This window comes from Ascaphus truei, chromosome 4, assembly GCF_040206685.1.
Source record: "Ascaphus truei isolate aAscTru1 chromosome 4, aAscTru1.hap1, whole genome shotgun sequence".
Taxonomy (NCBI): Eukaryota; Metazoa; Chordata; class Amphibia; order Anura; family Ascaphidae; genus Ascaphus; species Ascaphus truei.
Genome location: NC_134486.1, coordinates 255,385,642 through 255,411,846, shown reverse-complemented (window position 1 = coordinate 255,411,846; position 26,205 = coordinate 255,385,642). Strand labels below are relative to the sequence as shown.

The 26,205-nt window shown below is 48.6% G+C and overlaps 2 protein-coding genes across 8 annotated transcripts in view; both read left to right on the top strand.

Moving 5' to 3' along the window:
• The first annotated feature begins 1,122 nt into the window (after positions 1 to 1,122).
• On the top strand, positions 1,123 to 16,769 carry LOC142492367 (uncharacterized). The gene is made up of 2 exons (XM_075595014.1): positions 1,123 to 2,224; positions 16,630 to 16,769. Exons 1-2 carry the CDS (start codon positions 1,123 to 1,125, stop codon positions 16,767 to 16,769), a joined length of 1,242 nt encoding a protein of 413 aa, XP_075451129.1.
• A 677-nt stretch (positions 16,770 to 17,446) lies between these two features.
• Positions 17,447 to 26,205, top strand: part of TMEM244 (transmembrane protein 244) — a 29,467-nt gene continuing 20,708 nt past the window's right edge. For 2 of the 7 annotated variants that reach the window (XM_075597295.1, XM_075597293.1), the window contains exons 1-2: positions 17,447 to 17,619; positions 21,478 to 21,566. In XM_075597295.1, coding sequence (XP_075453410.1) covers positions 17,584 to 17,619; positions 21,478 to 21,566 — 125 coding nt within the window. In that variant the 5' untranslated portion in view covers positions 17,447 to 17,583. Of the gene's footprint in view, positions 17,658 to 18,052; positions 19,778 to 21,477; positions 21,567 to 26,205 lie in introns of those variants that run through there. The other 5 variants (XM_075597298.1, XM_075597299.1, XM_075597294.1 and 2 more) reach the window with 5 other exon arrangements.

Below are 26,205 nucleotides of genomic sequence, written 5' to 3'. Positions count from 1 at the left end.
AGTTGCATCACTTGGTCTGGTCATGGGCTGAGAGGGCGGATGCAAAGTAGCCCGGGCATTTTTAATCTTGCACCCCAGGCTTGGAACCCCTGGGGAGCATCACTTGCTGCATTGTGGATGGCTGTTTGGGCGGCGGCCTCCACTTACGAGCACTTGATCTGCACAGATGATTTTGCACCGTCCCCTATTTTTCCCGCACTTGGCCCCCCTTATTGCCTTCCGCTGAGGGGACAAGCCAATTATTTTTGTCACCGCCTGGCCTTGCAAAGGGCCAGGCGTGCACTCGTGCACACCCTTTTTGTGTTGTACGTTTGAGCACCTCCTGCACTGCATTGCACAGAGCACCGGAGCACTCGCACCATGAATTTGTTTTGTTTGGTGTTGGGTTAACGTCACCCCTTTCTTCGGAGAGTAAAGACTGTAGTGCTGGCTAGTGACCGCCAATCCCTCGGGAGAAGATCACGGTGGGTTAGTAGGCGTCAGCCGAACACCCTAAAGACTTGGACCCTCCTGCGGCATCTGCTGCACTAGGAGGGAACAGGATGGACGTCGGATTCCTCGGATGACAACGTCAATGTAACAGCAGGACTCTTTCTGGCTTCGGCTGAAGAGGACTGTCTTTTGGTACGGACTGGCCTACTCTCCGGAGAAGACTTTGTCACATGTGGAGCGCACCTGGTCTCACTTGACCACGAGCACGGTTTTTGAGGTGGAATCACTTTTTCACCACCCGGGCTACAAAAAAGAAAAGCTGTCTGTGGGTGGCCTTTTGGCTAAGATCAAGTGTCTTAGTCAGAGGGCTGAACGGAGAGTGACGGTCCGGAACCTCGGCCTTGTAGCATCGCCTTCGGGCTTAAGCTACATGCAGCTATTGGGGTGATGCACTAGATCTCAGGGCGATTCGAAACACGAGAGAGAGACGGTCCGGAACCTCGGCCTTGTAGCATCGCCTTCGGGCTTAAGCTACCTGCCGCTATTGGGGTGACGCACCTGACTTCTGGGCGATTCGGAAACACGAGAGAGAGACGGTGACTCACCTGACCTCTGGGCGATTCAGGACCAAGCGACAGGACCCCCGGGCTACGAGGAACGGCGAAGCTCTACCCCCCTGCGACGAGAAGGATGGCAACAGCGGCCCCCCAGACCGGAACGGAGAGGATGGAGGTCGCCATGGAGCCCGCCGGGACCACCCTGCGCAAGGAGAAGAAGACGAAGAAGGAGAAGCACACGGCACCCCCGGAGACGGTTCCCAGCAGCCAGGAGACGGACGGAGGAGGCCCAGCGGCTACCAGCTCCAGCGGCTCAGGCGACGTTGCCCCCCCCAGCGGCCTCACCCCCACTGCCAGCACCAGCAGCGGCGGCCCCAGCTCCAACCCTGGAGCTGGGAGCAGCAGCAACAGGAGGATCCCCCGCCTGGAACCCTGGATGAGGCAGACGGTGGTGATGCAGCTGAGGGAGGTTGACGGACAGCGCCCTCTATTGGACGCTGAGACCTTTGCCAAGGAGCTGGTGAGCAAAGCGGGCTTTACCCCGGACGAGATCCTGAGCATCCAGGACCTCAGGGGTGGCCTGTTTTTCGTCAACTTCGCCACGGCGAGAGCCTGCAGGAGGTACTGGGAGGCTTTCCAGACCCTGAAACAGGAGGTCCCCTTCTCAGAGTTCGACGTGAACTGCCCTATCCAGAGGGACGAGAAGAGGATCACTGTGACGGTGAGGAACCCCCATATCCCTGGAAAGGATATTGCTACCTTTCTGCGGCGCTCTTGCACCGTGGTGAGGGAGCCGAGCAGGATCAAGGACAAGTTGGGGTACTGGGTGGGAAAGTGGAGCATGGTAGTTCGCTTGTGGCCAAATCCAGAAGCGGCAGATCGGCTGCACCACCTCCCTCCCAGTTTTTCACTTGCGGGCAGCCCAGGGAGGATCTTTTACCCTGACCAGCCCCAGACCTGTGGTAATTGCGGGAACCTGGGGCATCAGTGGAAACAGTGCACCCTGAAAGCCTGCAGAAACTGCAAGAACACCGGACATGAAACAAAGGATTGTCCCCGCCAGAAAACCTGCGACCTGTGCGGAGAGACAACCCACATGTTCCGGGACTGCCAGCTGAGGGTTAGGAGCTACGCAGAGGCTGCGGCGAAAGGCGCGACACCGGGCGCTCCCCTGACAGCAACCCAGAAGGCATTCAAGAAGCCCCCAGCAAACCAACCTGTAAAGGCACAAGGGGGTAAGTATAAGAAGGAGCAAAGGCAAAAGGAGGCCACCCAAACAGCGCCCGCTGCGTCTCCTGAGCCCGCTGTCCCTTCAGTAGCAGCACCCACCCCACCCCCTCCCATCCCCACCCCTGCAGCAACACTTCCACCCACACCCACTCCTGCTGCAACTCCCACCCTCCCTCCTACCCCAACCCTCCCCGCCCACCCACCACCCCTTGCCCCTCCCCCTGTAACACCTCTCCCCAGCCCCGAGGCTGTTGCACCCCCCCCTCTTACCCCCTTGCTACAGATACCACCCCCAGAGCCCGGACCGGAATGGAGAAGCAGGGAATAAAGGAATAAAGAGACGGAAAGCCCGCACCAGGGGCTGGAGCAGAAGAGAGCCCAAATGCAAATCGGCGACTCACCCACTTCCAGCGACGCTGACAGTGACCTTGGAAGCGACCTGGAGGAGGAGGAAGCAGAGATGCAGGAGGCAGCCATTGCAGAGGAGCAGGCGGCCATTTTAGAACAGCCACCTAGCGAGACACAGGTGACCGTGGAAGAGCTCATAAGAGAGGGGCGAGAGGCAGCAGAGACCCTCCTCCTCGATGACAACCTTGGGCAAACCATGGATCTGCTGGCCCAGCTGTGCGAGGAGATCAGCAGGATCACCCACGCCAGCGAGGATGGTAACTAGTATCACTGCATGTCTGTCCAACCCTTTATCCCCAAACTAATGGCGTCTTTTAACATTTTCTCCATTAACGTAAGGAGCATAGGAGAGCGGATGAGACGTGCCAGAGTACTAACATTCCTTTCTTTACAGAAATGTGATGTGTATATGCTACAGGAATGTGCCTTACCTTTTTCTCGGTCCTACAGGCACCTGAGCGGGCAGTGGTCTCACGGCCCCTCCTACTGGTCTGGGGGGAACGGGTGCAGGAACGCGGGTGTAGCCATTTTGATCCGGGGGGGATGTTTCACTGTTGATTCTGTCCATGAACTCGTCTGCGGCAGACTACTGGTCGTAGACGGTTCGTGGGCAGGGGAGCCGATTAGGCTCATCAATTTGTACGCCGCCCCCCGGAGAAATGAGCGCTTGGAACTTTTCCAGCACCTTCGCCCTTGGCTCGCAACCTCCAGGGCGGTGGGGATTTCAACTGCACGATTGAGGTGAGGGGGCGCGTGCCCCCCAGCAAATCATCAAAGATAGATGTGACGTCCAGGCTACTCACGGCGATGATTGGGGAGGCATCCCTGAAGGACGTGGTGGGATCTATGGGAGCAGGCGCAGCAAACTACTCTTGGTGCCACCCAAATGGTTCCGTGCGTTCTCGGATTGACTTCCTGTTCACCACCAAGCAGGTACAGCACAGACAGCACTCCATAGTCGCAGCACATTTCTCTGACCACAGAGCCATTCATCTCCAGGGGCGCCTGGGAGGAGGTTTCCCCCCAGGGCCAGGATCCTGGAAGCTGAACTGCGCACTGCTGGAAAAGGAGGAGACCATGGAGGAGCTGAGAACAGCATACACAGCATGGAAAGAAGAAAAGGCCTGTTTCCCCAGCACTGCAGAGTGGTGGGAATTCACGAAGATAAGGATCCGCTGCTTCCTGCAGGCAAAGGGCAGACGCCTGGCGTGTGAGAGGGAGGGGGAGTTCGAGGGCCTGCAGCGCAAGCTGCAGTCCCTGCATGACCTCAAACGCTGCGGATGGAACGTGGATGACGACCTGGAGGAAACCAAGGAGAGCCTGCAAAAGCACTTTGAGGAGGAATCCAGACGAATCATGTTCCGTTCCAAGGTGGAGAACCTTGAGAGGGGGGAGAAATGCAATGCCTTCTTCTTCAAGAAACTCCACTCTGCCCACACGCCCCTGAGGGAGCTGCGAGACAAAGATGGCAACGTGCAGCAGGGGAAGGAGGAAGTCATGGGAGTCGTGAAAGATTTCTATGAAGACCTCTACTCCCCAAAAGCATCAGACCGAGACCAGGCTGACAAATTCCTGTCAAGGATTACAAACACCATCGACTCGGCAGGAAAAGCAGCCATGAACGCCCCCCTGACACTAGAGGAGCTCCACGCTGCAACCAAATCCTTTAAGACGGGTAGGACGCCGGGCGGAGATGGTATCCCAGCTGAGTTATACACGAAGCTGTGGGACCTGATCGGCGCGGACCTGTTCGAGCTTTACAGGGAAATGGAAGCAGAAGGTAGGATGCCCCCAACGCTGAGGGAAGGAATGCTGACGCTCTTCTACAAATGGAAGGGGGAGAGGTGCGACCTCAAGAACTGGCGTCCCATCTCGCTCCTGAACGCGGACTACAAGATCCTAGCAAAAGTCCTAGCGAACAGACTGAAGAAGGTCATCAGCCAGATCATCCACCCAGACCAGACGTGCGGCATCCCCGGACGCAGGATCGCAGACAGCCTCACCCTAATCAGAGACGCAGTCCACTACATCAAAGACCGCCGTGTACATGCGGCCCTGGTCACCCTTGATCAGGAGAAGGCCTTTGACTGTGTCTCCCATGATTTCATGGGCAGGGTGCTGCGTGAGTATGGGATGGGGGAGATGTTCTGTTCTTATGTTAACCTGATGTACCTTGACATTTGCAGTGTGGCGATCGTGAACGGATGGAAGACTAACCCCTTCCCTGTCCTCTCAGGGGTTAGGCAGGGCTGCCCTCTTTCACCTCTCCTTTTTGTCTGTTGTATAGAGCTCTTCGCCCAGTGCATCAGACGAGATGCAGAGATCAGAGGGATCGTCATGCCAGGACCCCAGAGACGCGAAGTGAAGTGCTCGCTCTACATGGATGACGTCACCATCTTCTGCGCAGATAGCCGGTCGGTGAAGACGCTGGTCCAGACGTGCGAGGATTTCGGGAAAGCTTCAGGAGCAAAAGTCAACTGCGGGAAGTCAGAGACCAAGCTATTTGGGCTTTGGAACCTGACTGCCGACCCCCTCCCCTTCCCCATCAGAGCAGGCCTCATTCAAATCCTTGGAGTCTGGTTTGGTGTGGGGAGCGAGGGCGCTGCCCTGAAGAGCTGGAACGAGAGGCTGAACAAGGTGAAGCAGAAGATCGGATTGTGGCGCCTCAGACCCCTCACCATTGAGGGGAAAAAGCTGGTACTGCTGAACGAGATCCTTCCTGTCCTGCAGTACGTGGCCCAGGCATACCCGCCTTCGACCAGAACCTGCCAGGAGATCTCCATGGCAGTGTTCCGCTTTGTCTGGGGGGCCAAGTTTGAGAGGGGAAAGCGCGAGGTGATGTACAAAGAGCCTCACAATGGGGGTAGAGGAATCCCCGACATCCCCACTATGCTGCGCGCCTTCTTTGTAAGCAACTGCGTGCGGATCACCCTGAGAGACTGCGACAAAGACTCCTCTGGCTACTCCATGTCCTGCCTCCTACTCCTGCCGCTCTGGAGAGCACTGGGGTAGGACAAGTGGGACAGCTCCATCCCTTACAGCTGGCGCACGCCCTGGTTCTACAAGGACGTGAAGAAGTTCGTGAGGCAGAACAATCTGGAGGGAGTAAAACCAGACCTGTGGAAGCCCAAGGTCATCTACAAAATTATCAGGGCTAAAGACATCATGGAATCGGTCCCAGGTCTCCACCCCAACACCTTCGGAACGGTGTGGAGGAATGTGGCATCGAAAAGACTAATGAACAAACACAAAGACATTGCTTGGCAGGCCATACACGGGGGACTCCCTGTGAATGCGGACAAGTACCAGAGCAAACTCAGCCTCGTGAGGCACTGCCCCAGGTGCAACCCAGTGGAGGAAAGCATCATACACCTCTTCTGGAACTGCCCCTTTGCGCAGGCCTTGCTGCGCGCTATTGACACTGACTTAAAGGATTGTATACCGAGGAAGTGCGTCACGTACTACTCGGTGTTCCACGGACTTTTCACAGGAACACACACAGAGGACGCAATCAAAGCCGATTGGCGTCTAATGTGCTGTTTCAAAGACTTTTTACTATTCGCCAGGGAACGTTTGACCAGGGGGAAGAAGAGGATGTCGGTACAGGACTGTCGCAGGCTGCTCCACAGCCTGCTCAAGGACTATTCCATCTTTGACGGTCCTGAGGAGGAGGACTAAACACCCCCCTCCCCACCCCCCCCTTACTCCCCCGCCCCAAAAGTTTTTCTGTGCAATAAAGTTAGAGATAATGTTTGTGTAACGGTATTTGTGACCTGGCCTGACCCACCCAATCTCACATTGGCCCCTGTGGTCTAACCAGTCCCCATTACAGTGTGGTAGTGTCTGGTGGTGCACCTGTTGGCAACAGGACTCCTGAGTCTCCCGCATGATGGTGTGTGGGGAGGACCCGTCCAGACAGGCAGCTGAGGTAGTGTGCTGAGTCCTACCTATATCCAGTGCAGCGCCTCCACCTCATCAGGGTCCCTGCGTCCGCATGGGGATGGTCCTGTTGAGGAACTCCTCCGTGGTGCTCCCCTCTGCAGAGTAATCCCAGACTCACACACGAGGGTGTCTTTGATCAGATGCATCTTTATTGCTTGAGGTGGGCTAGCTGCCCTCCACAATGGGGTGTACTTAGCCCTCCATCTTCCAGCTGCTTCCCTCCGAAAGGTACGCCTTCCCTTAATAGGTGGGTTCCCTATCCCCGCAGGGATCTCGGCCCTGTGCCAGGTCCCTGGTCACAGTTCTCTCAGGCAGCTTGTCTCTGTCTGCTTTGTGCTGCCAGACTCACAGCTCTGCATTCAGACTACTGCAACAATGTTGCAGACCTCCATGTGCCTCTTACTGACAGAGCAGCACAGCAACAGGAACTCCTCAGCAACAACTCAGAACTACGCAGAACTAACTTTTAGTCACAGTGCTGTGCCTTATGTACTCTGGGGGCTGGCATAACTCTGACATCACTAACCATGGAGTCAGAGTTCATGACCACTCCCATCCATACATAGGGCACCTCACCAGGGTGTGAGGGCAAACCTCCATAATTACTGCTGGCATGCCCACAACTTACCAGGCCTTACTGTCAGCAGGAGAGATGACTGTAGCCATTTTACATGACCGCTACATTCTCCCCCTGGTGAATCCCACCGTCCCCGGCTGGGACCTAAATTTGAAGTACCTTTTGTCCGAAAGCACTGTAAAATGGAACACACATAATTAATCACAACATTACAGTACATAACTTCATCACACATAGTAACAGATACATCCTAACTTTGGATGATAACAACCCGGATTACTCCCTGATGGAGTATCCATTACTGGTACTACCATACCCTCTTACGGTGGCTTGTGCACAGCATGGTCCACTGGGCTTAAAGCAGCAATGCTGTAACCCTCTGGGTGACACTTCTCATCTAACCCGCCAGGATCCCAATCTTCTTCCCCTGATCCTTCCTCCTCATCAGTGCCATATCCCCTATCCTCACCAGTGGATCCCATTTTAAACTCAATTTCTCCCTCCATGAGGGGTTCAGGGACATACAGGTACTCCAACCTGTGGGGCGCTTTGTACTTGGCTATAATAGCCCTCTCGGCCCGGCTGCTCCTAGTCAGCTCTGCGTTCCCTGCCCTCCCTGGCAACACCCATGACAGGGGCTCTTCTGTGTCCACGGGGTCAGATAATATCCCAGGCCCCATAGGCTCTATATTATGCTGACATATCTGAAACCATCGTTCCTGCATCTTCCTCTTCTTCTGGGCCGGTGTAAATTCCCCCACCGCCCACCATCGGGTCTCCTTACGTTCCTCAGACCCCCACTCTAGTGAGTCCCCCTCCTCTGTATTCCCCCAAGAAGATATCCCCGCGGTTCTTTCCGAGCGAGGCTTGGACCATAGGTATGATCCCGGTACCTTTTCCTCTGCCGAATCGGTTACATTAGGTACCCACCAGGCCATCGATGCCATACCCAGTTGCCCTCCACCCCTGGAACCCCCCTCTGAAGCGTAACTGTTCAGTCTCTCCCCAGTCCGTTCCTCACCGGTTCCCTGGGACCCTCCCGACATTCCCAAACTGGACGTGGACCCACGGGAAAAGGTGACTGGGACAGGGGCTTTATCTAGGGCATGGGTTTGGGCGTAGGGACAGGTAATGGGCATCCGCGGGGTTCCGACCCGCTCTCTGCCTTCGGATAGTCCCGTATCATTGTGCGCACGTGCCGCTGGTTGGGCCTCACCCATCTCAGCTCTCCTCGCAGCCTGCCAGCTCTTTGTTGACACAGGTGATCGGGAAGCACTGCCCGATCGCCGAGGCGTTGTGGTTCTCTCTCTGGTCGTTCCGCTACCTCCGCCGGAAGTGACGTCATCACCGGAACCGTATACTCCGCCATCTTGCGATGGATCCCCAAGCGGGATCTCTTCCTCCACAACGACATCCGCCGCCGGAAGTGAGGGTTCTGCTCTTCACTCTGCTCCGGCCTGGGCTAGGCCTTCCTCCGCCGTTGCCACCACCGGCGCCTGGGAAGGGTAAGGATGTATCTCACCGCTCCGTCGGCTCGGGATGGAATCCTCTCCTCCTTCCGCGCTGCAAGTCACCACGGCCGTGGGACTCCGCCGCTCTGGTTGTCTCCGCACAGGCGATCTCGCCGCCTTGAGACTCCGCTGCGACACAGGTAAGTGCTGGTTCTTTTGCAGCACCGCTGTAGTGGTCCGCCGGTAGGCGCATCACCACTGATGTCGGGCTTGCCTGCTCCTCATCCGATGAAGCAGACTCCGACGCTAGTAGTGGCACTTCCGCAGGGGACCGACGGTGAGGTTCCGGGTTCTCACCGCGGTTGTAGACCCCTTTCTCTCTAGGCTCCGTTGCGATCACTAGGAGCGATCCCCATTCTCCGGGATCAACTGGTTCGTTGCAGGCCGTATGCGGGACTTCAGCCGTCAGCATGGCTGTGTCTGCTCCCGCCTTGACTACCAGGGAGCCTCCTGGCAATAAATAGGGATATACCCCAATGTCCATCTCGCTCTTTGTTGTGCTGGTTACGGGAGACACTCCGCACAATGGTCTCTCCTGTTCACCAGCTCGCAACTGTGGGCTAGGAAGCTCACATCCAGCTCCTCCCTCAGACAACTCGGGTCTTGGCTGGCAGAGATAGAGACCCCTCCCCCTGGTGAATATTTGGGGAGGGTCCCACAAGTTAATTGGATGTCCTTTAATTGAGGCCACACCTCTTTCAGTCCTAGAGGGCGCGGCCACAGCTTTCACGCCATACCTCCCCGCAGGGTGGAATTTTTCTTTTGGCGCCAATCCCGGACAACTTTCTGCAAGTTTAGCATTTGCAGCATTTTCTGCAACTGGCCCACGCGGTCTCCCAGGGTAGCGGGAACCGCCATTTTGGATCGCTCTGCCATCCATTTCCGCAGCAGCTGCAACTTCATATTCCTCTATCTCATCCACTAGCCTCCCTAAGGACAGGGGGTCACCCCGCATCCAGGAGCACCGCATCTTGGCCACGACAGGATGGTCAGGTATCGCTCCTCTCAGAATTTGATCACAAAAGTACACCTCCACCTCATTGGCCTTAATACAATCCCCCTTTCGCATCTCCTGTAAGACGGCTCCAATCCGCAGGAGGAACCCAGGTAGATCCTCTCTGTCTTTCTGACGAAGACTGAAGTACCGCTTCATCAATTGTCCCATGTCCTCTTTACCCGCACACACACCATGTGCGCTCTCTCCATTAGCCTCCGTCCGCCATTTTGGACTATCCGCACCGCGCGGATCCTCCATTCTTGCGGTCGCCATTTTCTCGCTGTACTTAACAGTATTGTACATGGGGCTCCTCTCTGCGGGGCAGCCACCACACCGGTACAATAAAGATTTCTCTGATGCACCACCACATGTGTACCTAATGTAGGCTGGACTCATGTTGCACTACCTCAGGCTAGGCTCACTCTTTCAGTGTCTGCTGTGACTCCTTCCTCCCAGTCTGTGCTCCCTACGGTGAGTGATCTGGAATGGGCTAGAGTATTCTGGCTCTTCCATGCAGTACTTAGGGCGTCTACCTGTCTTGGTTAGCCTAGCGCAGACCCTCTCCAGGATTCCTGACCACGTTAACAGGCTATCCCTTCTGGCATCCTACCAACTAGCACTACCTCAAGGTGACTCGGTCAGCTATAGCCCGGCTCCAAACCCCTCACTCCTTTCAGGCCCCTAGGTCGTCCCTGCGAACTGACAATACCCTGTCAGCCCCTTACCACCCCTAGGTCCGTCCCAACGCAGCACAGCGTGGCAGCAGACACTCTCCCTGTTTCCCAGTGTGCCTAGCTAGAGCCTGTCCTGTTGACAGATCTGATCTCAGCAGCTCGCCTCCAAATGTAACGGTATTTGTGACCTGGCCTGACCCACCCAATCTCACATTGGCCCCTGTGGTCTAACCAGTCCCCATTACAGTGTGGTAGTGTCTGGTGGTGCACCTGTTGGCAACAGGACTCCTGAGTCTCCCGCATGATGGCGTGTGGGGAGGACCCGTCCAGACAGGCAGCTGAGGTAGTGTGCTGAGTCCTACCTAAATCCAGTGCAGCGCCTCCACCTCATCAGGGTCCCTGCGTCCGCATGGGGATGGTCCTGTTGAGGAACTCCTCCGTGGTGCTCCCCTCTGCAGAGTAATCCCAGACTCACACACGAGGGTGTCTTTGATCAGATGCATCTTTATTGCTTGAGGTGGGCTAGCTGCCCTCCACAATGGGGTGTACTTAGCCCTCCATCTTCCAGCTGCTTCCCTCCGAAAGGTACGCCTTCCCTTAATAGGTGGGTTCCCTATCCCCGCAGGGATCTCGGCCCTGTGCCAGGTCCCTGGTCACAGTTCTCTCAGGCAGCTTGTCTCTGTCTGCTTTGTGCTGCCAGACTCACAGCTCTGCATTCAGACTACTGCAACAATGTTGCAGACCTCCATGTGCCTCTTACTGACAGAGCAGCACAGCAACAGGAACTCCTCAGCAACAACTCAGAACTACGCAGAACTAACTTTTAGTCACAGTGCTGTGCCTTATGTACTCTGGGGGCTGGCATAACTCTGACATCACTAACCATGGAGTCAGAGTTCATGACCACTCCCATCCATACATAGGGCACCTCACCAGGGTGTGAGGGCAAACCTCCATAATTACTGCTGGCATGCCCACAACTTACCAGGCCTTTCTGTCAGCAGGAGAGATGACTGTAGCCATTTTACATGACCGCTACATTTGTATGATATGTCATGTCTGTGGTGCGGTGCATATGTATAAATGCACTGCACCGCCGTGTTCGTCACAGTTTTTTTTACTTTTGGGGAAACCATTAAAAAATATGTATGTGAGTTGTGTGGGATATGCACTGCGCCGTTGTTTACGTCGCAGTTTTTTTTTCGTTTGGAAAATGATTTATGTACTGGTATAATCTTGTTGTAAAGATTCGCTGCATAATAAAAGAATTTTCAAAACAAAAAAGCTGTCTGTGGGTGGTTTTCTGGGTATGCAAATATACATATACTTTTGATCTCGGCAGAGGTTGTTTTAGTGCATTAATCTATGATTCAAACGTTCCTTATAATGAAGTCTCCAAGTTGCATTCTATAATACTAATGCAGTCTCTGTCTGAACTACACAAGCAACATTTGAAAGTAACATTTACAAGAAAAAAGTTTCCTATTTCACACATTATCCTCCACACAGGTTTAAAAAAGATCAAGTAGAAACATTTGCATGTTAATTAATGCACATGTTCTGTTTCAAGCACAATAAATTACAAGGTGACAGCAGAAAATACATTCTCCTTTCATAGTTAAAGTATACATTATAGAAGAAGGCATCACAATACTATAATCAAATACTACCTTTGGTTTCATGCCGAGAACTCAATAAACGTATTATTTTCAGTGAATTTTCTTATTCACAGCTTCATATTATTGTCCTAACTTTTCTTCCTCTGAGTTACGGCACAGAAACAAGCTTTAAAGTACTGTATGTCAGCATCTCCAATTTATCAACATGACGTACTCATTATTTATTTTAACCCACGTTCTATGTGACTAACAGATTACAGAATGGCAATGTAAGTGGGAGGTGTATTTAAAAAAAAATCTAAAACAAAAGACCAAATGGTCAGAAACCAAATGTTTTGTGGAAATTAACTGTAGTAATTTTGCAGTGATACAATATTTGCAGCCTTAAACTCCCACCCATGCCTCATTCAGTCCCAAAGTATGATGAAATCAGGACAACTATTTCAAATATAACAGTGAATGATGGGCTTGACTTTAAGAAATGTACTATTGTTTACCGCATAATACATAGCACTAGATATGGCAAACGTCGTCCCAATTAGTTTTCTGAAACTTCCATCACATAAATTGTTTTAAGAAATCCACAAATCCATTAAACATTTGAGGGAGGGCTACATGTTGATATGTAGTGGGCTAAACATTGTTCAATCTCTTTTCAATTTACAAATATTTACATGATTTATATGCACCAATGTAGGTACTATATAGTATATAAATGTACCTTAAGATATAGTTACCACCATCACTGCTCCCCACTGTTGGTACCACTGCAAGTCTCTCCCGCCTCACATATTTACCCTTTCTCTGTCACATACTTCCCCTCAATTTTATTCTCCACAACTCTATATTCACTTTCCATTCCCATACTCTCTCACTCTCTCGCTCCCTCATTCTCCTCTCTTTCATTCTCATCTCTTTCTCTTCCCCTCTCTTTTCCTCCCCAACACTCTTCCCCTTCTTCCCACTCTTTTTATCTTTTTACTCTCTCTTTCCCCTCACTCTCTGTAAGGAATCCACACCTCAGTTTACTGCTTACTTTGCCTTACAGACCTGTGCAGTCCTGGAACACTCCCCATGATATGTACTGCAGCTGTGCAAGCTATTACTGCAGCCCCAGCCTGGGTTCAGTCATTAGAGCAATGCTGTCACACGCCCCTTCTGCTATTGGTTCGCTGACCTTTAAATACAGTTTTCCCACAATGCTTCTCTGCCGAGCATAATCCTTCTTGGATGTTCACTGTGTTTGCCACAGCCACCTGTCTTGGCCGCCTTGTTGCTGTTTTCATGTTCATGTTCCTAGTTCCTGGGGCCTGCTGCTCTCTCTCCATTGCAGAGGCTGTGTCCTGGTTCCGGTGCTGAAGCGGTGGATCTCCAGCGTAACTTCAGCTCCCTGTATCCTGATGCCTGCTTCTACGCTTCTACACAGAGGCCTGACTCCCTGAGTATCGTGATGCCTGCTGCTTTTCTCCACGCAGAGGCCTGCTTTGGTCTTCGGTGCTGAAGCATTGGTTTTCCCGACGCTGCCCTGCGGTGTACTTCGGCCAGCCTGCTGTCTCCCCCTGCTGAGACTGGCGTCATTGGCTGAGGCCGCTCCTCGCACAGAGGCCACTCCCGCACTCACGCTTTAAAGCTGAAGCGGGGAACTCCTATCTACCTGTTGCCGAACTCCTGCTTGAATAACGACGATGTTGCTTTCTCTAATCCTGACCCTGCTATGTACGACTATGGATTTCGCACTCCGGATCAGTCTGCGCGGACTAAGGTCGGTGATTATATAACTCCACCTCAGCCCGCGGTCCGGTCCCGGTTTGTGGCGAGCACAAACGTGACACTCTCTCCCTCTGCCTCACCCACCACCGCCCCTGGCTCTACCATTGGAGCGTGGTGTGGGATCTACCCAGACCTTACCCAGCTCCAGAGGGGGTCTAACCTGGGGGTCGATACTGGAAATTAGGGCCAACTTCCAGCAGGTTCTAATTTTCAGGTTCGGACTGCCAGGGTGGCCCCCTTCCACCACCAGGCCTGGGACAGATATGGTGTGCTTTGCTCCTCCCTGTCAGCGGCCCTGCCCCTAAGGAAGTCTAAGAGCCTGGGTAGTGCCTGGGTCCTATGACTGCTATGGAAACCCAGCACCAGCTGCGCCATAAAACGGCTTGCCAACGGAGGACATGGACGCGGAGGATGGTGATGAGGATGCCCTTCACCCTGGTTGGGCTAAGTAAAAGTTTTATTTACTTTATACTGCTGTATATTGTTTTATTTTAAATGGGCAAATGAACTACTATCCATATCTGAATAATAGTAATTTTGACAATTACTGTGCTGTATGTGTTGGGGGGGGGGGGGTTGTTGGTGGTAGAGGAGGTGGGTATTAGAGTTGTTATGATTTTTAATGTTTATTGTGAGTAGCGGGGGTGGGTAAAGGTGGCATTTGGCCCACGATGGGTGTTTATACCTACCGGGTGGGTAGGAGGAGTGGTTAAACCCCTTCATTACCTTAGCGGTATTAACCACTAAGGTAATGAAGGGGCTAACTCCTCCTGCAACCCCCCCGCAAGGCCTTAGCACCCACCATGGGCAAAATACCACTTCATCCACCCCTGATACTCACAATAAACCTGGCACTGGTAATTAACCCCTTCATTGCCGCAGTGGTTTGCTGCTAAGGTAATGAAGCTACCTGAAAATGCATTTTTATTGCATCGGATTGATGCCGGTTGTCTCCGGGGCTGATATTAATGTGTATCAGCTTCGGAGACCCCCGGCTTCAATCCAATGCAGGAAAAATGCATTTTTTTTCAAAGGCCTGCTCGCAGATCCCATCTCGCCAGCCTTGGGCTGGCAAGATGAGATCTTCAATAAACCCGCAATTCCAAAGCCCTGCTTATCTAATCGGCGCTACTAAAATAGCGTAATATCAGAAAAAATGCGATTTGCAGATGTTTTGCAGCTCACGACTGATGTGTTTTGCCAGGAGCGAGAAAGCGCCCAAAAATGCTTTCCCTGTGTGATTTAACCAATTTATCACGGCTTTCAGAATAGCTATCTAGCAAAATGTTGCAATAGCTGCTCAAAATCCTCGATAAGTTGATTATCGAAGTTACTAGAATGAGACCCTATGACTTTTCCAGTACTAACAGCATCACTGAATTTTCTTGTTCCATTTGTTTATTCACCTTTTCTACTTCGTGAAATTTCTTTCACTGATATGGTTTATCAAATCTGAGACCTCCTCTTTCAAATTTCTGTTTTTTTTTTCCGGTCTCTAAAACACTTTTCTGGGTTTTCTGTCATCATGCTTTAATTTGCACCCCTCTGTGCTGCGACCACCGATTTCCTTCCGAGAGACATCCAGCTTTGCGCGGAGACTGCAAACCTTCTGAGAGACTCCAGTCTCTCTCTGTGCCTCTTCATACAGTATGTCTGTTTCAGGTTAGCAATAATTTTATGCTTGTGAAGGTGCATTTCCTCCGTGGCAGTAACAGTAGCGTTTACCATCTCAAGATCAGTCATAAAATCCTCCAACTCACTCACTATGCAAGAGACGCTCTGTTATCTGCAAAGTTGCACTCTCAAGGTAAGCATTGAACAGAGACCTCTGTAACTCGATATTCGCTTCTTGCTGTTTATCCCATCATTCACGGAGGAGATCACAGTCATGTCGGGAGATTGCAGTGCATTTTCAGTGCTTGTCAAGGGGCCGTCACTTATTTGCTCCGGATCTGCTTCCCTGGTACAGTTTGTTGAGTAATTCTCACTGGCACAACCAGATAGACACACCTTCTGGGTTTACGACTTTAGCATTGGATCCTCTGCTATTCCCAGGATGATTTTGCTAGTTCCTCCAGGGTGCAGGACATCTCAGCTCTTTTTTGATGTGAGTTTCCTGACATCGCAGACTTATTATTAAACATTTCTGTAATGGCCGCTGTGGGTTGAGAAACTATGTTCTTTTTCACCTTTATTTTCTTGGTTTTGCTAGACCCTGGGACATTAACAGTGAAACATGTCTGTTTTGTTCTCGTAACCACAACGCGTTGCCTGCTGTTTGGCTGTCTGGAAAAAATATTCCTCAATGTAGGAATCATCTCCATCATCATCATAAGGCCCGAAGAGACACTGTTTCCTATGAACAACCTTATTGCAAAACAAACATATTAAATTCACCATTTTGAAAATAATTTATTTTTATTTTTTTCACACACCCAATGAGGCAGACGTTACTCCCAGAATAAGTACCTCACATGGGTCACCCTCTGTAACAGTTTCTCTATTCAGACTGTAGCATTTGTTGCTTCATTTGTGTGTACAGTATTTGTAGCTCTTTATTCTGATGTGCTCAACAAGTGTTTTTCCACTGTCCTCGAGAGGCACTGCATTCCACTTCTAAAACCACGTGTGACAGTGTGACCTTGTAGTTCGTCTCGACCATTTCAAACAAAAGAACCTTTATTCCCTTCTGGACAGGGGATACAATTTCATAGGTACTTAAAGGGATAGTGCAGCACAACATCAACAGACTTTAAATTGTTCTTACTTTCATGCTTGGTGAAAACCCAGGTCCCAGGTGATATCCCCTAGGTAATGGATACTTACTTTCGGTGGGGTCTGGAGCTTTGGTTGTTTTACAGGCTTCTCTTTGATGCTTTGAAGTGGGCTTTGAATTTACATTTTGTTCCCAGGCAGAGCAACTGGGAACATGAAGCCTGGGTTCCTCCAGGTTTTGGAGTTTTTGAGTGGTGCTGGGGTTCAATCCCAGTTGGGTCACAGGCAATCCTCTTTAACCCTGCTCTGCTGCGGGTTCTACAACATTGGCAGGTAGTCCCTATCCCCTAGAGAGTCCCATTTTAGCAAGGAACACTGCTTATCTACCCATTGTTTGCGTTGTTTTTTTTCTTTGACATTCAGTGTCTTGGTCAAACTGCAAATATACCACACTGAGAACCAAAATAGGGGAGGTGGTGAGACGTTCCCTGTACGTTGCTCCCGCTCAAATGCAAAGATGCTTGGGAACCACAGCTAATAATCTCTTAACCACACCCCCTTTCTCCTCCCAAACAATCCACAATCCCTCCAGGAATCAAATAATGCACACTTAATCCTTACAATGCCACTTCACTCCTATCTCATTTATATACCCCTATGCCTATGGTACAGTAGAGCTCCTGGGTTTTCTTTTAATATATTTTTATTTTACAAGTATATCTTAACTATATGATAGAAAACAATAAACTACTCAAGAAAGTAAAGAAAACAACTGGTTAATCTGTTTTTGTCTCTCACGTATTACTATTTACAGTAACTGCCAGGTACTGAATCTTCAAGTATTATTTTTTTAGACGGACAATACTTGTACTACTGTATAACTCTAACTAGAAGAAAAGGAAAAAAGACAACTGTATACAAAAATATATGTGTAGTATGCAAGTGTAGTCTGGGCATGACAGAATACATACGTAAGGCATTTCTTTAGCAGATTATCCTACCAGATGGCTTCTGTCTTTGTTGGGTTCAATCCTACTAAGCTGCCACAATACGCATTATTCTGTAATTTGCACCTGTTAGATTCCCTTGTAAAAGCACAGTAATAGTATTCCGGCTACGTTCCCTTCTTCTCCTTTACATTGTAGAATGTTATGATGGCTCTCAAGATCAAAGTATCGGAGACCAAGGTAAAGAGAGGTCCTACCGTATGTCTTTTGCACTTAAGGTTAGTCAGCAATACATGTTATTCTATCTTATATTATTTAGATATGCATACAGTAATAACTATAGACGAGGAATCGTATTTAAATTTAAAAAAAAAACATGCATACATTTGTGTATGAATATTGTCTTTAAATTTATAAACATCAGATTTTTTTTCAAAATAAATCTTCATTTTATTTGATTAATGTAAATGATCAAAAACAGTTCAGTCTTAAATTGCCTAATATTATCATCGTTTTATGAATAAATTAATCTGAATTATTATTTTGTTTGCCATGCAATTCATTTTGATTTTCGCAGACTTAATAAAAAAAGTAAAATGTTCATCCATGACCTACCAAAAAAGTTACTTTTCACTTAAACCTAAAGTAGAAAGAGTCGTTAGACATATAATATTCATGTTGCATAAGGCCTAATGCCAAAGGGTATATTAGAATTTAATATAAATAAGTAATGATTTTGAAGTCCAGATGGTATGTTTGAAATCACAGTCCTGCGTGTCTGATACACTAATTGTTAGAGACATTTTACAAAGATACAAGGCAACTAACTATTCTTGTTAAATGTACCACCTCAGGCGCAGTCACGTTTAGCAATACAATTAACCAATGGTTGCATTGTTTTTAAAGTTAAATCTTGGTAATTGTTATATTTTCCAAATCAGACATCTATAAACTATTTTAATTAATGTTTTTAAATGAGTTCGTAAACGTTGCCTTGTTTGTGGGCACACGTGCCCTTTACGTGATGTCATAGTGCATTGAGCAGGATTTCCCTTATAATTAAGTGACACCTCCATTCAAGTGGTGTACATTTTTATAGGGCCCTTTTAAACTTAAAACAAAAGAGACCATCGTTTTAATACATAAGAATGTTGGATACATTGAGTAAACTTGCTGCTTTTATAAATATTGGTGTCTATTTATCAAGGCCAATCTGTACCTATTTGAGGCAAAATCAGATACATGAAGGAAACAAAATGTTACTGCCTATAGCATAGCTGCAGTATCATGCAACTCCTCACTAATGCCTCCTATTGACAGGCTTAAAACCGTAAGCTGATGTAAAAGGAACAGCATTATTTGAGAAAATGACAAAAACTATATGCTATGTCAAAGTCTCCCAGGTACAAAACCAGTGCAAAAAGGAATGCTAAAAGTGCAGATTCATCAAAGAACGAATTCCCAATAAATGCGGTGTATAAGCTGCAAATAAAGAAATAAATACATATGTAACTTCTCTATTTCCGACTTTAAAAGAGGGTTACATCTAAATGCGGTAATATATATCGGTGAAGGTGTTGGTGTTTGGAGTCTCCCATACCATTTCTCAGGGTGCTGATGTCCAGGCTGGCTGGTGTTGTAAGCATGTGGTAGTAATAAGGGCAACAGGAACTTTATTAGACACACTGGTTTCTTTATTTAGACAGATTTAGATAAAATATTATTTTCTGGATACTAGATAGCATCCCAGGGAGGCACAAGCATATTGTCGCCTTTCATCAGCATACCATAGTTATGGATATTCTGACTCCTGCACAATGTAGCAAGTGGTATAGGCAGGAAGTTTACTCACTCTCTTTAGATGCACACGTAGTCCTTCTTTCGTTCTGTTCTTTTATTGTAAAGGCAAACAATAATAACAAATGAGGGGAACTGTGGGTAAGTGACATAAGTGGGGGAGAGGTGAATTAAGATGGATTCTACCAGGAGATGGGATACAGACTGCTCCTAAAGGCTGCTATCTCCAAAAGAAAGCACACTTTCCTGTCCAGGCAGGAACAACCAAAGGACTGTACCTTTTAATGAAACATGGCAGGGGAGTACAGCCAAACCAACTGAAGTTTTAGCAGAGGGTAGTTGCCAAGGCAACAGACTAGTGGCTATGGGAATGCTAAATTTGTAGCAACAATGTTGCAACTTACACTGAGGAGTGCTGGCAATCTCAGAACAGGGAAACATGCAATCTTGTTCCAGGACAATGGATGATATGCAATTTCTTGGTGTAGTAGATTTGAGGCATTTCTAGGCACCGTCCAGGACTCTGTGCAGGGGTGTATCTTCTATCAAGGTTCCCATCTACCTGTAATCCTATACAAGCTCTCTACTAGTCCATACTATGGTAACCTGGTGTGCATAGAGTAGGTGTAGAATTGGTTTTAGAGCAAATCTAGGTGTAGCACTCCCCTGGTTCCTGATCTAGGGATCCCTTGAAATGAGTGCCACACACATCCTCTTTTAGAACGGGGGTAGGATACTTGACCCCGCATTATTAGTGGCCCTTCTTCGGTAAGGGACACTTTTCCCTAACTTCAAAATAATAAAAGGTGACCATACTTTACACAAAGTTGCACATTTAAGACATACACTTAACATGGCGAGACTCCTCTCCTCTGATGAGGAACCTGGGGTATGGAAGCTTCTGCAGCCCCTTTTATATTACCTTGGGTGATGTTATAATCCCACCCTTATCTCTAGGAAGAATAAAGACAACTTTAATTTATTATGAATCATCCCATATCAGATGACCCTTCTAGAAGGTTCTGGAACTAAGGAGTGGCCAAACACCTGCCTACTTACTTTAAAAACATTACATTGTCTACATGAAAGTAGCTACATGGAATTACCTACATGGATTTAGCTACATTTAACTAGGGCCTTACTTTAACATTAGCCATCTAACTTCCTATTATTAACTGTCATATAGTGAAAACTAGTAATCCCATTAGGGGGTTACATATATTATATGCCTAGTTCTGGTGCTCTTTCCTCCCCAGTTTTGCAGACAGGAGACTTTCATACATAACATAACCTTAAAGAGACAATTTGAAAATTCCAGTTTTTGCGTCCAAATTTCCGAATACATAAAGCCATGGAGCAGTTGGGCATAAGTATTATAAAATACAAGTCCTTCCGAGAGAGGGAAGCATACAAAGCAACACAGAACAGTGTACAGGCATACCCCGGTTTAAGGATACTCACTTTAAGTTCACTCGCGAGTAAGTACATGTCACCCAATAGGCAAACGGCAGCTCGCGCATGCGCCTGTCAGCACGTCCTGAACAGTAATACTGGCTCCCTACCTGTACCGAAGCTGTGAGCAGGCGGGGAGATTATAGAGCCTGTTACAAATGCGTTATTTACATCAGTTCTGCACGTATATGACGATTGCAGTACAGTACATGCATCGATAAGTGGGAAAAAGGTAGTGCTTCACTTTAAGTACATTTTCGCTTTACATACATACTCCGATCCCATTGCGTACGTTAATGCGGGGTATGCCTGTATTGCAGTACCTCTGAGACTTATTTGTTTGAAGTTGCTGGGACATTTTCCTTGGTTCAGATTTAGATTAGTTCATAATTCTTTACTTATGCCATTATTTTTTTAATACATCATGTTACATATTTACTATCACGGGCTGTGGTTTCTCATATATTTAAATCGTTTTTCTTTGAGTGTAACAACTGTTATTCATTTTCAACACTAACTGCCTTTAAAACAGATACACTAGAGTTAAATTCATCTTAAAATGCAAATGAACTTTATCCGATCAATTCTGCCAGAGATTCCGTAAATCCCAGTTTGATACTTCAGGTGGAATGTGTTGTTTTCATAGAAATCCTATCACGAGGGAACATTAAACGGAGAAGAACATCTGGTCTCTAGCAAGTTATTTTCCACCGCATTCATTGTGTGCTTTAAGAAGTGCTTATTATCTCGCTTATGGTTTTAAAAAATGAATAATTTTCTTGTCAATTTAGTGTTAGTTCTATATTGTAATTCTGTTTTTCTTATCTTTAAATGTCACTCTCTTCCTAGCAGATTGTCCTCGAGAACCTGTTAATATGTGCCGCAGTTTTCTACATGGTGTACTATGTAGCTCACATCATTTGTTTCAAAGCACTGGGGTGAGTATGGGATTTGCTTCCTCGCCTCTTTAAGCATACTGTATGTCAGCACCTGTTTCTATCGGTGATCTACTTTCCAAATCAATGTTCTAGTTCCCTACCAGTTGACAATTCTGAGTGTTAAAAGGGTATGAAGGTCAAGTGGTACAGCCAGTTGTCTTTGAAGTGGCACTACATGTAGTAATCAGACAGGCACAGAGAAGGGCAATATTAGAAGAATAGGTATGAGAGAAGATTAGAGTTATACACCGCGAATTAATCTTCCTAAGGAAGCCAAATACCTTGCTAGGTTGTTTATGTATTTTTGCTGCTAATGCGGACGCCCTCATAGGGAGATGAGGTTGTGGCTGTTTGTTGAGTGATCTTGTAGCAATGTTGATTTTTTATTTTTGTCACGTGGCCTACATAAAATCAAAGAATTAATTATGTGCAACTGGTGAAATCAGAGGAAAAAGGAGTAATGCAATTTGGCACAAGAACATATTTAGGCAAAAAAAAACTATGAGAGACAGGGATTACTGCTTTATTAAGTTACTGATAATATAAATGTAGCCCTGTTTCCTTCTGAATACAGTATAACTACCAATGCTGTACAACCTGTTGGCTCGCAGGGCCTAAGCCTCTGCCACGGAGAGCCTGGGGCAATATATATGTATGGATTATCTCTTACCAGATGCAGCGCCTCCACCTGCGATGGCTCCCAGCAGAGCGGGAGTTGTCCCTCGCAGGACAATAACACAATACTACGCACACAGCATGTAAAAGAAACAGTAGCTTTACTAGCGGTAACCATAACCATGCATGTATCATAACCTATCAGTATTACTCCTAGAGGAGACACAATAACGAACGTGTCTCGCAGGAAGCGACCTTTCATCGTATCCAACACCCCACACCGCAACCCCCATATGTAAGTGTGTGTGTGTGTGACTGCGCAGCCACTAATATGAGCAATGTTATAGTTGGTGCACTTAGATGGATGTTACCTGCCGAGTGCTCCTGCGCTCGGGCCCGCAAACTGTCTTCACAAATGATCCGGCAACACGGAGCTGCCAGTGATGTCTCCGGGGCGATCCCACCCGGAGGGCTGATGATGTTCCTGAGGAGGTCTGGTCCCAAACCTCTGGATGATGATGTGACAGTCTCTGTGTCCCTAGCTTCATTCACTAATGTGACAAGTTCCTATTCTATGGCTTGTCCCTGCATTAACTGTAACTGACTGGGACTCAGGGCCTATCTGGGCCTGGGGATATTCGGGCCTAGTGTACAGGCTACTTGCCTCTCTACACACTGAGCTCCTTCCTCTTCCCCTTCCCGGTCTTCTCTGTCAAGCATGCTCCCCTGCGCAACCTCCTAACCTCTCCCTGCTCAGTCTCTCTGCCCTATTGGCTCCCGGGCATCACCTGGTCTGGCTGAGGCTCATGGGACTTGTAGTCCCCTGCTCTAAACCTCCTCTGGTTGGTCCGTGCTTCGCGCGCTACCGCAACCACTTGCTGCGCATGCGCAACCTCTCTTGTGTAGCCGTCGCCTACGAGACTCACTGCGCATGCGCAAATACAGAAATGGCGGCGCTCGGGCTGCCGCGGAACCTCCGGTGCACCGGAGCGCTCCCTGCAACCTTCCCTGACTCTCTCATCACAACGGAGGTGAAGTTCAGCCTGGGGGACCTGGCTACATAAAATAGACTTTTTGATGATCGGCCAGAGGATATGAGACTGCATTAATAAATGAGGGATGAGTTTGGTCTGAGTTCAAGTAAAATAAAAAAACATTGGGCAATTTCTCCTTTACCTTTCGAGTATAAGCATTGATTTCTTAGGTGATTAATGTGTTTTATGAATTAAAATATTTGCCAATATAAAAGTTACAAATGTGAAATAATCTCCCTTTGGCCTCTATGCACTCTCAGTCACCCTCTAACCCAGTCCATCACCTGATATTGGTGGGAAAAAGATAAATATTTTTTAGTACTAAGGACATCTCAAAAACTATTCTATTTCAAGCTTCTGTTTATCATTTGTTCTCCATCTTCTATTACTACTTGCAGAACAGCGGCCTCCTGAACAATTGTATCATTATGTGATGAACTAATTCCAAATATATTATACATGTGTAACAGGTGTTCCCCCACCCTCTGGGAGATTTCAATTACCTGGTGTTGTTGCGCTGCTCACCTGCTAGGCTTACAGGATACGGAGTGTCCGCCAGTGTTAGTTGGAGACAATAAGGATAGGCTTTAGGATTCCTCTTAGTTCTTCACTTGGTGCAGTTCCTCCATCTCAAGCAGGCCCCAGAAGAACTGGGTGCAGTCCCTGCAGGAAAACCCTCTTGTATTCCCCCTGATTAACTTAAGCTTAGGCGGGAGTATGGGCGTCTCCACAGCACCAACACTTTTGTGACACTCCGACTGGAGCATCACAATGGAACGCCGCCCCTTCACTGACGTCGTGTGGGACACGCCCCCTGGGGAAGAGGACGGGAAACCTCGCTATTGCTGGCAGAAGCTTTTAGGCAGCAGTCCCGCTCCTGCACAACCAGCGGAAGTGCCTCAGCCCCTTCCCGGGCGGTCACCTCACCGGGTAGTCCTTTTTAGAGTCTAGCACAGGAATGTACAAGTCCCTTGGAGCGTCCGCTCCTGAAGAAGCGGTACAGTAAGCCCGCATCTGTAGGTACGCCGCGTCTTTCCTCTGGGCTGGCAGGGGTGGCAGCAACACCTTAAGCTTTAGGTGGGGAGTACCACACCACTGGCACTGGGATGTTAGGCTCACCTCTCTGCCCGGGAAATCACAGCAGAGGCAGATGCAGTGCAGGAAGCTCTCCCCTTTCACTTGCACTACAAGGAAGCCTCCTGGTAGTTAGTAGTGGGATACAATACATTTGGCCATAGTAGAGTATTGCACGGGAATAGTGGCGATTACTGTAGCTCCTGCTCTACTGACTCACCACGCGCAACTGAGGGTGCGGTAGCCACGTCCGGCTACACCTCCAGTGGTGACACTCACTTGATCATTAGCATTGTGCCTCTTCCCCCTTGTGGAATAATGGGTACAGACACACTATGGATGGGCACGGCTTCACTTCGCGCCAAGCCACTCACAGCAGGTGGGCGCGGCTTCAGCTTTCGCCCTGAACCAAGCCCAATTTTTTGCAAAAGAAACTTGCATCTTGCAAACTTCTCCATACGATCCTCCCGTTTTTGGAGGGAACCCCCATTTTCACGTGCTGCAGCTATTCTGGCGGGGAAGGTAGTCCCTCCCCTAGGACGCTACACATGTAGACAGCTCAATTAAGGCACACTGTGGCTCCCTGTGATGGGGACCGCTAATAGTATTGTTGTAGATCCTCAAACGGCGGTTCTGGACTCTAGACTTTCATGATCCCCCCTTCGGACACTTCCCACACATACTTTGAACACCATCACTTTGGACCGTGATACTATAGTTCCCTTCCTGAGGTTTCTGTGTCCCCAGGATCCCAAAACACCCCCTCCAGATGCCCTACACATCAGTCCTTAGGATGGCATGAACTAGCACACACTGGGGAGCAGCACAGGCTGCAGTTCTACTGGCTGGGAAGTTGGTCCCTTGCTGGACAAGAGTCCCCTTGGACACTACACCTGCCCACCCCCCTCTTCGTACATAAAAGGAGTGCGCCTCCTTTCTCTGTTTAAGCCTGTCCTGATAGGAGATCTCAGCAGCACTTCCAAATGTAACAGGTGTTCTGCTCACCTGCTAGGCTTACAGGATACAGATTGTCCGCTGGTGTTAGTTGGGGACGAACAGGACAGGATTTAGGATTCCTCTTAGATCTTCACTTGGTGCAACACCTCCATCTCCAGCAGGCCTCAGAAGACCTGAGTGCAGTCCCTGCAGGAAAACCCTCTTGTACTCCCCCTGATTAACTGCAGTCTCAGGCAGTATAAAACAGGAACAGATCTTTATCCTTCAACAGCACAGCAGTAGAGCATACCAACATGTACACTACTTTCTCTCTCTCTGGTCACTGGAATCAACCCAAGGAGCTTGAGGCCCCAGAGGTCTATCCTTAGCTCCCATATCCCCTGGTGGAATATGGGGTAGTTGTTCCCACTCCCTGAGTGAGGGGATCTCTCCAGCACTCAGAACTCCTAGAATTTGGATCTGCAAACCATTTTTTACCCAAAGGGAAGGTCTTAGGTCTGAGCCCCTGATAGGGCAGAACACAGGCCCTAAGTCTACACCCTGTCACTCAAGGGAGCTGCTTATCACAAGGCAAAACCCAGATTAACACTAACACTGCCTGCACTGGTACCAGGGTTTATGTGTTAGGCAGGGCAGATTAGTAGCCAAGAGGATACATGGCTACACGTATTTAAATTAATTATATACTTGATAAACTAATTATAAATGTAAGAATGTCACTTGTAATTTAATTTGTTCTGTGTTGCATAGTAATAAGCCCATATTCATTTTGTTTCCTTATCTTCTGTTCATTTCCCCCTTGTTGCAGACTCATATTAAAATTGGACTAAGCTTATTATCCTTGGAAAATCTTAGCAGCAAGCAATATTGGGTGCCTCTGAACAAGTACAGATATTGTGCCAAAAATAGTTAGCCCATACATAATAATATAAAGTCTGGCAGTTAAGAAAATCCGAGTT